General features: G+C 44.8%; 1 protein-coding gene across 5 annotated transcripts in view; it reads right to left on the bottom strand.

Annotated features, from left to right (window-relative positions):
- Positions 1-4,498: 4,498 nt before the first annotated feature.
- The window catches only part of LOC147895245 (CAP-gly domain linker), a 117,614-nt gene continuing 110,104 nt past the window's right edge, over positions 4,499-12,008 (bottom strand). For 3 of the 5 annotated variants that reach the window (XM_087384091.1, XM_087384093.1, XM_087384094.1), the window contains one exon: positions 4,499-5,060. In XM_087384091.1, coding sequence (XP_087240217.1) covers positions 5,050-5,060 — 11 coding nt within the window. In that variant the 3' untranslated portion in view covers positions 4,499-5,049. The remainder of the gene's footprint in view (positions 5,061-12,008) is intronic. The other 2 variants (XR_015542024.1, XR_015542023.1) reach the window with 2 other exon arrangements.

Genomic DNA, 12,008 nt, shown 5'->3' with positions numbered 1-12,008 from the left:
TGACTCCATTTTCTAACACCCCCCCATGGACGAAAGATAAGGGACTACTAGAATGGAGCCAAGAACAAAACATGACGGTCATCAAAAAGCTGTGCATGCCGGTCTAGAACTAGACATGGCTCCCACATAATCTCAGAGGCAAGTGAGCATGGCTCAGAGGCTAGTGAGCATAACATAGAAATCTCATCTAGCATGGCTCAGAGGCTCATCATGCATGGATGTATGATCAACTCAGAGAACTAGGAGGCCAATGCACCAACAAATAGACCTATCAAAGCCAAAACATATGGCTCCCATAGTACATCCCCTCCTGGCTCCAAAGACTACTGAGGAACATGGAGCCACACACCAAAAAGAGAAAAGAAATACATCATTTTAGGAGGACTATCCAAGACAGAGTACCTTTATTGACTCAACGTACATGATTTATTGCATGCATTTTTTGGAAACACCCTTAGGGCAGAGTACCCAAATATATCATGCTTAGAAAGCAAAATCATGATCTCCATCATCCTCTAGATGCTAGAAATAGACATTAAGAGCATGATCCTATGTCGGCTGGTCATCTTCGTCTGCATCATCACTAGTGGCGGATGCCACCTAACTGGTATGATCCTTCGATTGTTGTTGAGCAAGCTTCTGGTAGCACCTGTCCTCCATATGACCGATACAGTTGCAGTATGTGCACTTGAATGGGTTGAATGTCTTTCCTCATTCTGCTGGAGTTGATGGCCTAGGTCTCCATTTGCTGGTGGAGGCAAGAGTCTATGTAGTATCCACTGAGTAGGATGGAGATTCTTTGTTACGGTATTCCTTTTCAAGAAGAAGAGATACCTTATCTTCGAAGGTAGTTGATGCAATGCGAAGTACTTCAAGGGCATTCTCAAAGCGAGAAATCCCTTCCATACTTGTCATTAGGACAGCCATTTTGTCCTCATCATCCGGGCAACACTTCAAGTTGGAAAGTTGAACTAAAGACTGAATTTTCGCTATATGTGCACTCAATGTATCAGACTCTTCCATTTTGAACTCATAAAATTGCATTTTAAAAAATATCTTGGAGTTGGTGATCTTGTTACCCAATATATTCTCGAGGCATACCCAAATCTCCTTTGCCTTGGGACTTGAAGTCGATGTGATTAATCAATGAATCATTTAGGCAAAGTTCAACGATTGCAATGGCCCTCGAATTGTGTTGCTTCCAAGTCTTACGTGTTTGAGGCTCCGTTGATGCCTCAAGTGCTTCATCATCTTCGATGGCATCCCAAACATTCTCCTTCATGAGAAGGAGTTGCACTTTTGTTTGCCATGTGGGGAATCCATCCCCCTTGAATCTTTTCACAAGAAGAGAGTTGGTGGAAATCGAACCCATAAAGCTGGCAACTAAGAGAGAGGAGTGAATGTAGAAGATTAAGAGCGAACAGAATGAGTAGATGGCGGGCACAAGCGAGCAGAGGAAGAGATTGCGGACACAATAGCAACGGGAAAAGAAAAGGAGTGGACAGATCAAGAGCGGGTGTACGGGCAGGCTGTATGGGCTATTTGCAGACCTGTTGTACGACGCAACAGTTCGTGCAGTTGTACGAGTGATAAGGATAAAGAAGCGGATAGAATAGCAGACTGTTTTGCTACTTGTTGCGAGTTGGACACTAGGCCAAGAGAGTGGAGCCTATGAGCGGAGCATGGAGCTGCCACAAATCATTGGAGCTGAGTTGCCGAACCATTGGAGCTGAGTTGCCACACGACTGCCACGAGTCATGACTTGAGTTGCCATTGTTGGTGAGGCTCGGGGTGGGGAGAGTAGAGCTCAAGATGGAATTGGAAAAGGCATTCCTCCAAGGGGGATGAGGGAGAGGCACTTCAATGTCCTCAATCTCTTATCTCAACCTCTTGGAAGATGACCTAGCTCTGATACCATATGAAGATGCAAGACATGGAATGAAAAGAAAAGCAAGACTAGGAAAGCATAATGAAAATGAAATAATGCTAGAAAGAAATGTACAACCAAGCAAAGTACTTACATGATCAAGAAAAGCTTGAGGCTTGATGATTTGACGAGAAAGTACAATGCCTTTATAAGATAGACACACACACTCTAAGTGTCAAATGTAAATGGGATAAGTCCCATAGTGACACATGGCACTATAGTACCACTCTAGATCACACTAAAAGTCACTCGCATTGACTCCATTTCCTAACAAATATAGTTGTAATAAAAAATTTAAGAAGTATGACATCCAATTGTTTTGCATTAAAGACATGCTATGCAATCATAACTTATAATTTTATGTAAAATAGTCGTGGAGAAGCACTCCTTTGCAAAGTATCTTTGTTTCATTTGAAATTCTATAATATCTAATGATTGTCCCACATAGAAACTATTCAATAATAGGAGGTGACTCGATTGATTTTCTCAATTCTTTTAAATTGCTATTGTTTTGTATTTTCTCCATTTCACAGTATATTTAAAATAACAATTAGTTGGGCAAAAAATATATCTACCCTGATCTTTTCTCCAATGACACAATGGGAGAAATGAGGGGAGAAATAAAAGTACAAGCAAAAGTGCCCTCTTTTAGATCGAGCCCATGCTTGAGTTATTTCTTTATTTTAGCCATACATCACTAGATTTTCAAAATTGAAGTATAAACAACTTTCTTTTTTGTTGCAAAATGGAAGTATAACAGCTTGTGAGATGTCCTAAATGTTGAGCAATTTTAACACTTACATTTTAATGCCATATTGTTGATAGCAATGCCTCAATCTTTAAACTACTCAACAACCGAAAATTCAAATTTTTGATGCTTGAACACCAATAGTTCACACAAAGCATCGTTGCAATATCAAGCCACAACAAATTTAGAGTGTTCGATTTTGTAAGGGAAAACTGTAATCTATTAGTAACATAGCTACAAGCAGCTCAAAGTGGATGGATATCTGCTTTATGTTGGAATCTCTCGATCCTAGGTCAAGTAGGTTGGCTTCCTATTGAACACAAACATCCATGTTACAATGTATTGCAGATGAGACATAAGGCTTAACAAGAGGCTCTTGTTTTTTCACACAATTAGTCAAAGACTTGCGACAAATATTATGGGATTTAAGATGCGAAATTCAACAACTAAGGTTCCATCTTCATTTTGCTAGTGAAGGACATGATTGCTTCTTATCAAACTTGCAAAATTATGAAAGTTCACGAATCAATGCTATGAGACACCACTTGGAATGAGGAACCAAAGAAGTATTCCGATATTGATTAATTATCAATCAATAAAGAAGCTGCATGAAAATAATATGTGCTGTTAAGTGTCCCATGTTTTCATAAGAAGGTGACATACTTTCACTCGATTTCATTTCTTGTTAAGTAATTTTCTAATCAAAATGACAGCAAGTGTGGCAGAAATGTGCCTCCACAAGGAACATCTCGTACAAAAAGTGATGTCTCTGCAAGGGATTCTAAAGATGCTAAGAATTTAAAAAAACAATTTTGCCAAACAATTTCAATTTAAATTGGACCTAGCAACAATACTCTTTCAATACAACTAGTTCTAAATTCTACCTCAAAAGTATTTTTTGATATTTATTGAAAACTCAGGACTATCAAAATTTCCCTTGAATTGGACTAGTCTGAAACTATCACAGAATACAATATTGAGCGGTTAGTGTTGTTTTGATGGACTGCGCTCTGAATAACATCAACAAGGAAGCCCCAAAATCACTTAAGTGTACAAGATGAGCATGATACATGACAGCTTGCAGCACTTTAGGTCCCATGGCAAGATCACAAGGTTCTCAAGTGAGTCCCTAAAAGCACAACCACCAATAGTAAAAAGTAAATGATACATGACAGCTTGCAGAAATTTAGGTTTCATGGCAAGATCACCAGGTTCTCAAGTGAGTCCCTAAAAGCACAATCGCCTCTAGTAAAAAGTAAAAGATGGTAAGGTTGGGGATTCATATGTAAAATGACATTTAGCAGCAGATTTTTTAAATTATAAGGTGCCTAAATAGTGTCAAGGTGGACCCAACGTTACTCATTGCTATCTTCAGAAGAGTGAAGGTGGATAATACTAAAAATTACAAATGGGAGACGAATGTCGTCATGAAAATCAAAATCTAAGTTTGCAATAGAGATGAATTTGAGAAGACACAGTTCCCTATCCATTCGAAATATTGCACTTCTGCATGCTACATGTAGAGGTGTTACCTATTGCCAAAATCCTTCATGCATAGATATCATCCATGGAACATGCTAGATAAAGTGAAGTCACAAATAGCTCCAAGAAAAATTGAAGCAAAGGATTTAAAATTGTTAGGAAACGCCAATGAAGGTCCTGCAAAAATCCTCATGGTTGGAGGAAAGGCCTTGTTTATCCCAACCTTAAGAGCATGTATATGGGACATCGAAGTATTGGAAGGCACCTTGCGCTTGGACAAGTGCTTTGACAAAATTTCCAAACTGAGAAGTCTTAAGGCATGACAAAAGTACAAAGATGTGTGATAAATCTTGATAAACTAGAAAATATAATGAGGAAGCACTGGCCTATCATAGAAGCAGCATATTGCTTGGGGGGAAGGGTTTCTGCAATTGCGCTCATTTATTATCTAAGGAGCTACATGAATTTGATGCTTAATTCTGGTTTGTTCCAGTTCCAGTTCCAGCTCATACGTGTCCAGGTTTTGTAAAAGAATTGTTGTATTTTCCAACTGATGTACGGAGAACTGCTGCATGAGCATTAACAAATGTATTGCTTAGAAAATCAAAATCCCCAGATCCTTTTCTTTTTTTCTTTTGACAGCTACATCATATCGTAATATGAAAAGTAAGGATCATATGGACTCAGAGCAGGACATAACACTTTCAGTCTAAGCTGATATGTGAGCTGCAAAAAGAAACATCATGACATTATAGACCCTTTTTTTGCACCACACCTGTGATAATAACCTGCAAAAAGGATTTCTCTGCTATAAGTTTTGTTCTCTTCAGCAACATCTTGTCAATATATTTCATTCAGATGATTGATCATTCGGTCTCCTGCAAGAGTTCACTCAGCTTTGGTCTGTGACACAACACCAAGCAAATAAGAGACTACAGTAATATGAGCCCCCACAAATGTGGTCTACCTCAAGTTCCATGAATGCCTTCTTCATAAGGCCTTGTCACTAAACATAGATATCCTTTTCTTTACACACATCATCCAGACGATAAAGCACATGGTCAACAAAAGAGGCAATATCATCAGATCCTGAATTTCGTTCGATACTCCTTAAAACTCATGTATTAATCCAGTTCTTTGGTAAAATGAAATCAGATCTTCCCATTTGTTTTATTTTAGCAATTTTAAAACAGGATCATTTGAAATAGTTTGGTTTCCAGCTGTCCCTCCCTCCCTGCTGCCACCCACCTCTCTCCCCTCCCTGCGGCTCCCTGCCCCTGTTCCTCCCCCTCCCCCCTCTGCTGTCCTCGCTATTCTGTCCCTACCCCTCTGCCCCTACTCCTCTGCCTCTTGTCTCATCCCTTTCCACCCTTACCCCTCCGCCTATTGTCTCCTCCCCTTCCTCCCCCTCCGACTCTCCGTGCTGCTACCTCCTCCCCTCCCCGCCCCCCCCCATCAGCTTTCCCTGACCCTCCCCTCCCTCAGCCTCTCTCCCCTTCCAGCCCCTTTCTTTCAGCCTCCATCCCTATCCCTCCGTCCCCTTCTTCCCCTCTCTTGCTGCCCCCGTCCTCCCCTCCTCTACTTCCCACCCCCCCCTCCTCCATCCTAGTCTTCTATCCCAAGTGATGCACGGATCTTAATTTGTTTGAGTCAGCCTTCCATCTTCATTTGGCGAATGGTTGCCCATTTAGCCAATCCTCCTTCCCTTCCACCCGCCGGCTGCGAGAACTTGTACTTTCTCTAAAGACGGGCTACTGCAGCTTCAAAAGGTTGTGGAGTTTCAGAGCTCCACCACCCTCTTCGCACACATCCCTACGTCCAACCCGTCCACGACTCAGCTGGATGCTTGATGCACATCACCTCTTATGTTCCTGATGTTTGTTTACTGGGATGAGGTTTCTTTTAGGTGGTTTTGATTCTCCTAGATCTGCAAGTATAGTCCTCGAGGCTAGCCACTTGACATGTAGTTCCACGAAGATTTTTCTCATAGCTCTCACTTGGGCTTTGACCTAGTGGAGGAGGACAAATGGGTTGTTAGGAAATGGAGTCAAGTTGAGTCAGTTTTGGTTTGTTCTAGTGAGTCCTAGTGTGAGTCTTATAGTACTAGCTGTCTAGGAGTGCCACGTGTCATATTGGGAGTCATCCCATATACATTTGGTATTGTGTGTGTGTGCGCCTATCCTATAAAGGCATTGTACTTTCGCTTGTCAAATTAATCAAGCCTCAAGCCTCTTTTGGTTATAAAAGTACTTTCCTTTGGTTGTTCATTTCTTTCTAGCATTTCATTTCCATTTACATTTCCATTATGCTTGCTATCTAGTCTAGTCTTTCATGTCTTAGCCTAGACTACCTTACCTCCCATCTAGTTCCAACATGTGGTATCAGAGCCATGTGTCTATCCCTTTCCCTACTCTCCATGCTCGATCTAGAGGATGAGGGAGCTCGCAAATGGAAGCTATCCTCTCCTCCAAGATAGAGCTCCCTTCCCTTCAACCCATCTTCCCCGACATTTGGCTTCTTCAAAAATGAGCTTCTCCAACGACATTGTGACTTCTCCAACAATGGATTCTTCAAGGTCGACCTCAACAAACATTGGAGATTCCAATTGCAGCCCCGACTTTCTGTCCACTCCAACTGCCACTATTTTCTGCCCGCCATCTGAACGGATTCTCAACAACTCAAGATATGGAAGTAACATAATTCCAAGGCTATTGCCATTATTGAACTTTGTCTTGATGACACTTTGATTCATCATGTTGACTTCAAATCGACGGCCAAGGCGATTTGGGCGCATCTCGAGAATCTTTTTGGTAACAAAATTACAAACTCCAAGGTTTTCTTAAAGTTGCAATTTTATAAGTTGAAAATGGAGGATAGTGATACCTTGAGTGCACATTTAGCAAAACTACAATCTCTTGTTCAAGTGTTTCTCAGACAACGACGTAAAATGGTTGTCCTCATGAAGAGTATGGAAGGAGTCACTCGTTTTGAGCACACTCTTTAAGTGCTTACGCTTGCCACAACTACCTTTAACGATATGGTGACTCTTCTTCTTGAAAAAGAGCGTCGGAACAAAGAATCTCCGATCTATTCATCAAATACTACAGAGGCTCTTGCCTCCACCAACAAATGGAAACCCATACCTCCACCAGCATATGGAAAGACAAAGTCATTCAAGCCTCTTAAGTGCACCTTTTGTAACAAGCTTGGTCATACGGAGGACAGAGGCTACAAGAAGCTTGCCAAATAGCAAACTAAGGACCATGCCAGTTGGGTTGCAGCCGTCACTAGTGACAATGAAGATGACGACTCGGTGTCACAAGTCATGCTCTCACTACTTAAATCCGACATCTCTCTCTCCCTCTAGATGACGATGGAGATGATGATTCATTTGTTTTCTAAGCATGTTGTATTTGGGTACTTTGCCTTGGGAGTGTTTTCCAAAAATAACTGCAATAAATCATGTGTGTTGAGTCAATGGAGATTCTCTTCCTATGATAGTCCTCCTAAAATGATGTATGGATTTTCTACGGTATCTGAGGGGGAGGTCCTGTCAAAAGGAATCTCAATGACCGGGATCCCTAAGGTGGAGGGCACAAACTCCTCATCATCCATGAAAGTCGCCGAATCAGCCAGTGTCGAAAAAAAATTCCTGAGAAGCAAGTTTGGCCGAGGAGTGCGAAGAAGACCTGCACTCGTAGAGGAAGGAGGAGAAGGACCTGCTAAGCCTCTATCAGCTGATTTGGAGCTAGGAGCTGAGGAGGCCTGTGGCTGGGCTGAAGAAGGATCTGTAGTCCTCATCTGCGCAAACACTCCCTCAGCCGTGGCATGAACAGTTTGAGGGAGAGAACTTTCGGTAGCCCCCTGGTGATCAGAAATGAAAATGACTGGGGCTGGTGCATCTGAAGTCCCCTCCTGATGTGGAACTGTAGTATCTGGGGCTGCAACAGTATCCACCTCTTGAGTCAAGATGGCATCTCTCTGAACCGGATCAAGGGTCTCCTCTTGAGGTAAAGGAGCCACTCTTACCGCTCTCCAATGTGGTACTGGGAGTGCTGGAGACTGTGAGTGCCCTGCTGCCCCTGGTGGTCCTGGGGTGCATGAAGCAAGGCGTCCTGCTGCTCCTAGTAGTCTTGGAGTGCGTGGTACAAGCCGCAAGGGAGGTGCAGACGGGGTAGTACGTGAAGGAGCTGCACCAGAAGACCTCTTGGATCTTTTTCTGTTCCGTGGGCAATCTCTAGCAAAGTGCCCAAGGATCCTGCAAATCCGGCACTGATCCTGTCTACCTGCAATCTTGATTCTCTATCGAAAGAGAGAGCCATATGGACGCTGAATCATGATGTGGTCATCTGAGATGTTAGGGTCAGAGACAATGACCCTAACTCGAGGCACCCCGTCTGCCGAGGAAGAAGGCATGCTAGGAAGGGGCGAAATCTCAGTGACCACTCCGAAAGTGGCTCCAATAGTAGCAAGAAGTCAATGGTAAACCTGAGGAAGACCAGGAAATCTGATGAACAGTGATGTGACCTGATTGCCCTCCTTCATCGGATCGAAGCCCAAGGTGTAGGGCAAAAGAAAAATTCTCCTCGAACCCAAAGCCAGGGGATTAGCTTTGAGAACAAGGGCTGTGGACTCGTGGAAGTCAAAAATCACTTGGAAGAATCCACGTCCCAGAAGTCGAATATCCCTGAGGTGTGGGGCGAGATCTCCTGGTAGCGCTGCCAGCATCCAGTCTCTAGCCTGTGATCTAGAAGGATGTGACCCAAAGATGCGGGCGAAAAGTGATGTGTAGCCTTCTAATTCCACATCTTTCTTGAGCTGTTGCAACTCATCTTCTGAAAAAATGACGGTTGTCGTGACCGGTGGAAGTGGACAGAGATTGGCTGAATGGGGATCCATTTGCCAATCGAAGTGAGAAGGCCGATTCCAACACTGTCAAAGCTCCGTCCGTGAAACTACTATCCAGGGTAGGGAAGGGGGAAGGGGAGGGAAGGGGCGGGGGAGGAGGAGGGGACGGGGGGGCAGCGGGAGAGGGAGGGTGGGGGAGAAAGGGGGCGGGGGAGGGAGGGGGCGGGGGGGCAGCGGGTGGGGGAGAGGGAGCGAGGGTGGGGGAAGGGGCGGGGGAGGGAGGGCAGCGGGTGGGGAGAGGGAGGGCGAGGAGGGAGAGGGAGGGGCCGGGAGGGCTGGCAAGGGGGGAGAGGGAGAGTGGGGAGGAGGAAGGGAGGGAGGAGGGAGAGGGGGCTGGCGAAGGGGAGGGAGAGAAGCAGAAGCAAGGGGAGGGAGAGGGTGGGCAGCGAGGGTGAGGGAGAGGGAGAGAGAGGGAGAGGGGGCTGGCTGAGAGAGGGAGAGGGGGCTGGAAGCAGCTCACGGGGAGAGGAGCAGCTTCATACTCGACGAGGATGATTTGGACGGGAGTAGCCAGGATTTTCAATCACTTTGTACACTGCCCATTCTTTATGACATGGGTCTTCGTGGCTTGGCTTTCTCTTACATGGCCTCAGGTTTTTTATGAGAGACATGACTCTTCTCGGGCCATTTCGATTCGACGCATCAGGTTGAGTCATGTTCTTTGGATGTGGTACCACACCTTCCCTTTGCAGCTGTACATGCCTCTGTTAATACCTCTTGGGAGATACTAGCGAGCATAGCAGCTTGGCATATCTGGAGAGCCAAATGCACAGAGGCATTAGAGGGAACTCAGGTTCATCCCTCGCACACATTGGCTAGTATCTGGACAGACACCATACATACTTTGATGGCCGTATGGATGAGTATACAGGGAGACTCCTGCGCAGCCTTAGCTAGGAGGGCTTCTTTCTTCAGGGAATGGAAGGATTCTCCTTTCTTCTCTGAGACTCTTACAGGGTTGAGGTGGCACTTTCAGCCTCAGCCTTAGTTATTTTCCACCTCATTTTGAGGTGAGGTTTATTTATCCTCATGGTTTCATGATGTATTCCGCTTTGAGCTTGCTCTCGCAGGTTTTTTCTCTTACTTAATAAAGTCTCTTTCTTGGGAAAAAAAAAAAAGGATTTTGTCACTCTCCCCCGCCACTACTACGTCAACCATGTTGACTTGGGATGCTGATTCCCCTCTGCCATTGGGACAATCTCTAGTGTAGTGGTCATTTGTGTTTCCCGCGAATGGTTGTGTACAGTCATCTTGGTAGTGTCTGTACTCGCCACATCTGTAGCACATGATGGGCCTGCGAAAGTTGATACCTCTGCGTCCACCTCAGAACCCACCCCGTCGACCACGTTGATAAGGGGATCCATATCCATCCCCTGACATAGGTGGTTGATACTATGCATAGTAGGGCGGAGGATAGAAGTATGGAGACCCAATCTGGTTGGGAGCAGGAGCTTGGAGCAAAGGAGGATTACGGAGAAGCGGAGGTGCAATGTTAGGAGGGGTAGGTGGTTCAGGTGCCTTCATAGGGCTGGAACAAAGGGTATTGGCCTTGAAGTGATTGATGCAGCTCTATTAACTGTAGCCACCAAAGGTTCCCTAGTTGGATACTCCGGTAGAAGCTTTCTCAACCCCTTAAGATACCTACACTCGAAGGCATCATGTCCATGAATTTCACAAAATGTGCAAAAGGAGGTCGGAGTGAGTACCTTACGCTTCGATGGACATTCCTAGTAGCCATGGCCAGAACCCTTGCATTCAATGCACCAGAGATCACTTCTTATCTGGGCTTCAAAAGGTGACGGTCCATCCACCCTTGTTCTATCTTTCACACCTCCTTTGATTTCTTCTAACTCCTCCTTGAGTTATTGCCATGCCTGTGTCCCCTCTTGTCTCAGAAGTCGGGCAGTCTCAGTGTGTGTTGAGGCAAAACTTAACTGGGACCGTTCCATCTTCACCACTTCCCTCAGGAAGTCTTGTAGTGAGACGAAGTTTGTCAACCAGCCTTATAGCAATGGTGGAAGGTAAAGCCTTCAAGAACCAACCCCTCATTGAGTGGCACAGATATCTTTGCGGCCAGGACCCTCATCCTCATGTACATCTCCCAGATACTTTCGCCAAGCTTCATGGTATCATTGGATAACTCCTGGACAATCATGTGTTCGAATTTTTCCAACTTGGAAGTGCGTAAGAATTTCTCCCTTAAGTCTATCCACGTCTGGAAGTGGTCAAGGGAAAATTGACTGTACCATACATTTGCGGCATCCTCCAATAACGAGAGGAAGATGTGAAGGAATGCATGCTCATTCTCCACACCTTTAGCTCTACATGCTGAGAGGAATTTTCTCACCAGAGCTTCTGCATCCTCATGGAGGTGGCCTTTGAACTTTTGAGTCTTCACATGGACCTTGTTGAGTAGCTCGAGAAGTCTAGCTCTGTCTGTAGGACTAAGGACTGTCATCCCCACCCGAGAGGCTGAAGCAGATGCAAGAGTTGGAGGGAGTCCCGATGGAGCCGTAACAAATGTGGGTGCTTCAGAGGAGGAGACCACACCAACAACTCCACGTGGCATGCCTAGGACTCACTAGACTATAAAACCACACCTAGACCATCTAGAACACTCATTTTAGACTCACTTTGGCTTCATATTCCAACACCCTTCCAAGAAGGCAAGGTGAGAGACTACTGGAATGGAACCAAGAATAGAACATGACAATGACAGTCATCAAACTGTGCACCCTATGTAACTCAGAGGCTAAAGTTTGATCGTGTTCAGAGGTTGATCCAAGCACTCTCATGGCTTGACACTCAACATGCTCAGAGGCTCACGTTATAGCATGGCTACGCTCAGAGTCGATGACGATGTCGATGAAGCACTAGGCATGGATGCCCCAAAATATGTGTCGATGAAGTCCATGGGGTAGCTACATGGAGCGGTCATGGCAT

This window comes from Dipteris shenzhenensis, chromosome 13 (assembly GCF_047967505.1).
Source record: "Dipteris shenzhenensis isolate YYH24624 ecotype China chromosome 13, Dip_SZ_1.0, whole genome shotgun sequence".
In the NCBI taxonomy this organism is placed as follows: domain Eukaryota; kingdom Viridiplantae; phylum Streptophyta; class Polypodiopsida; order Gleicheniales; family Dipteridaceae; genus Dipteris; species Dipteris shenzhenensis.
This window is presented reverse-complemented; position numbering and strand designations above follow the sequence as displayed.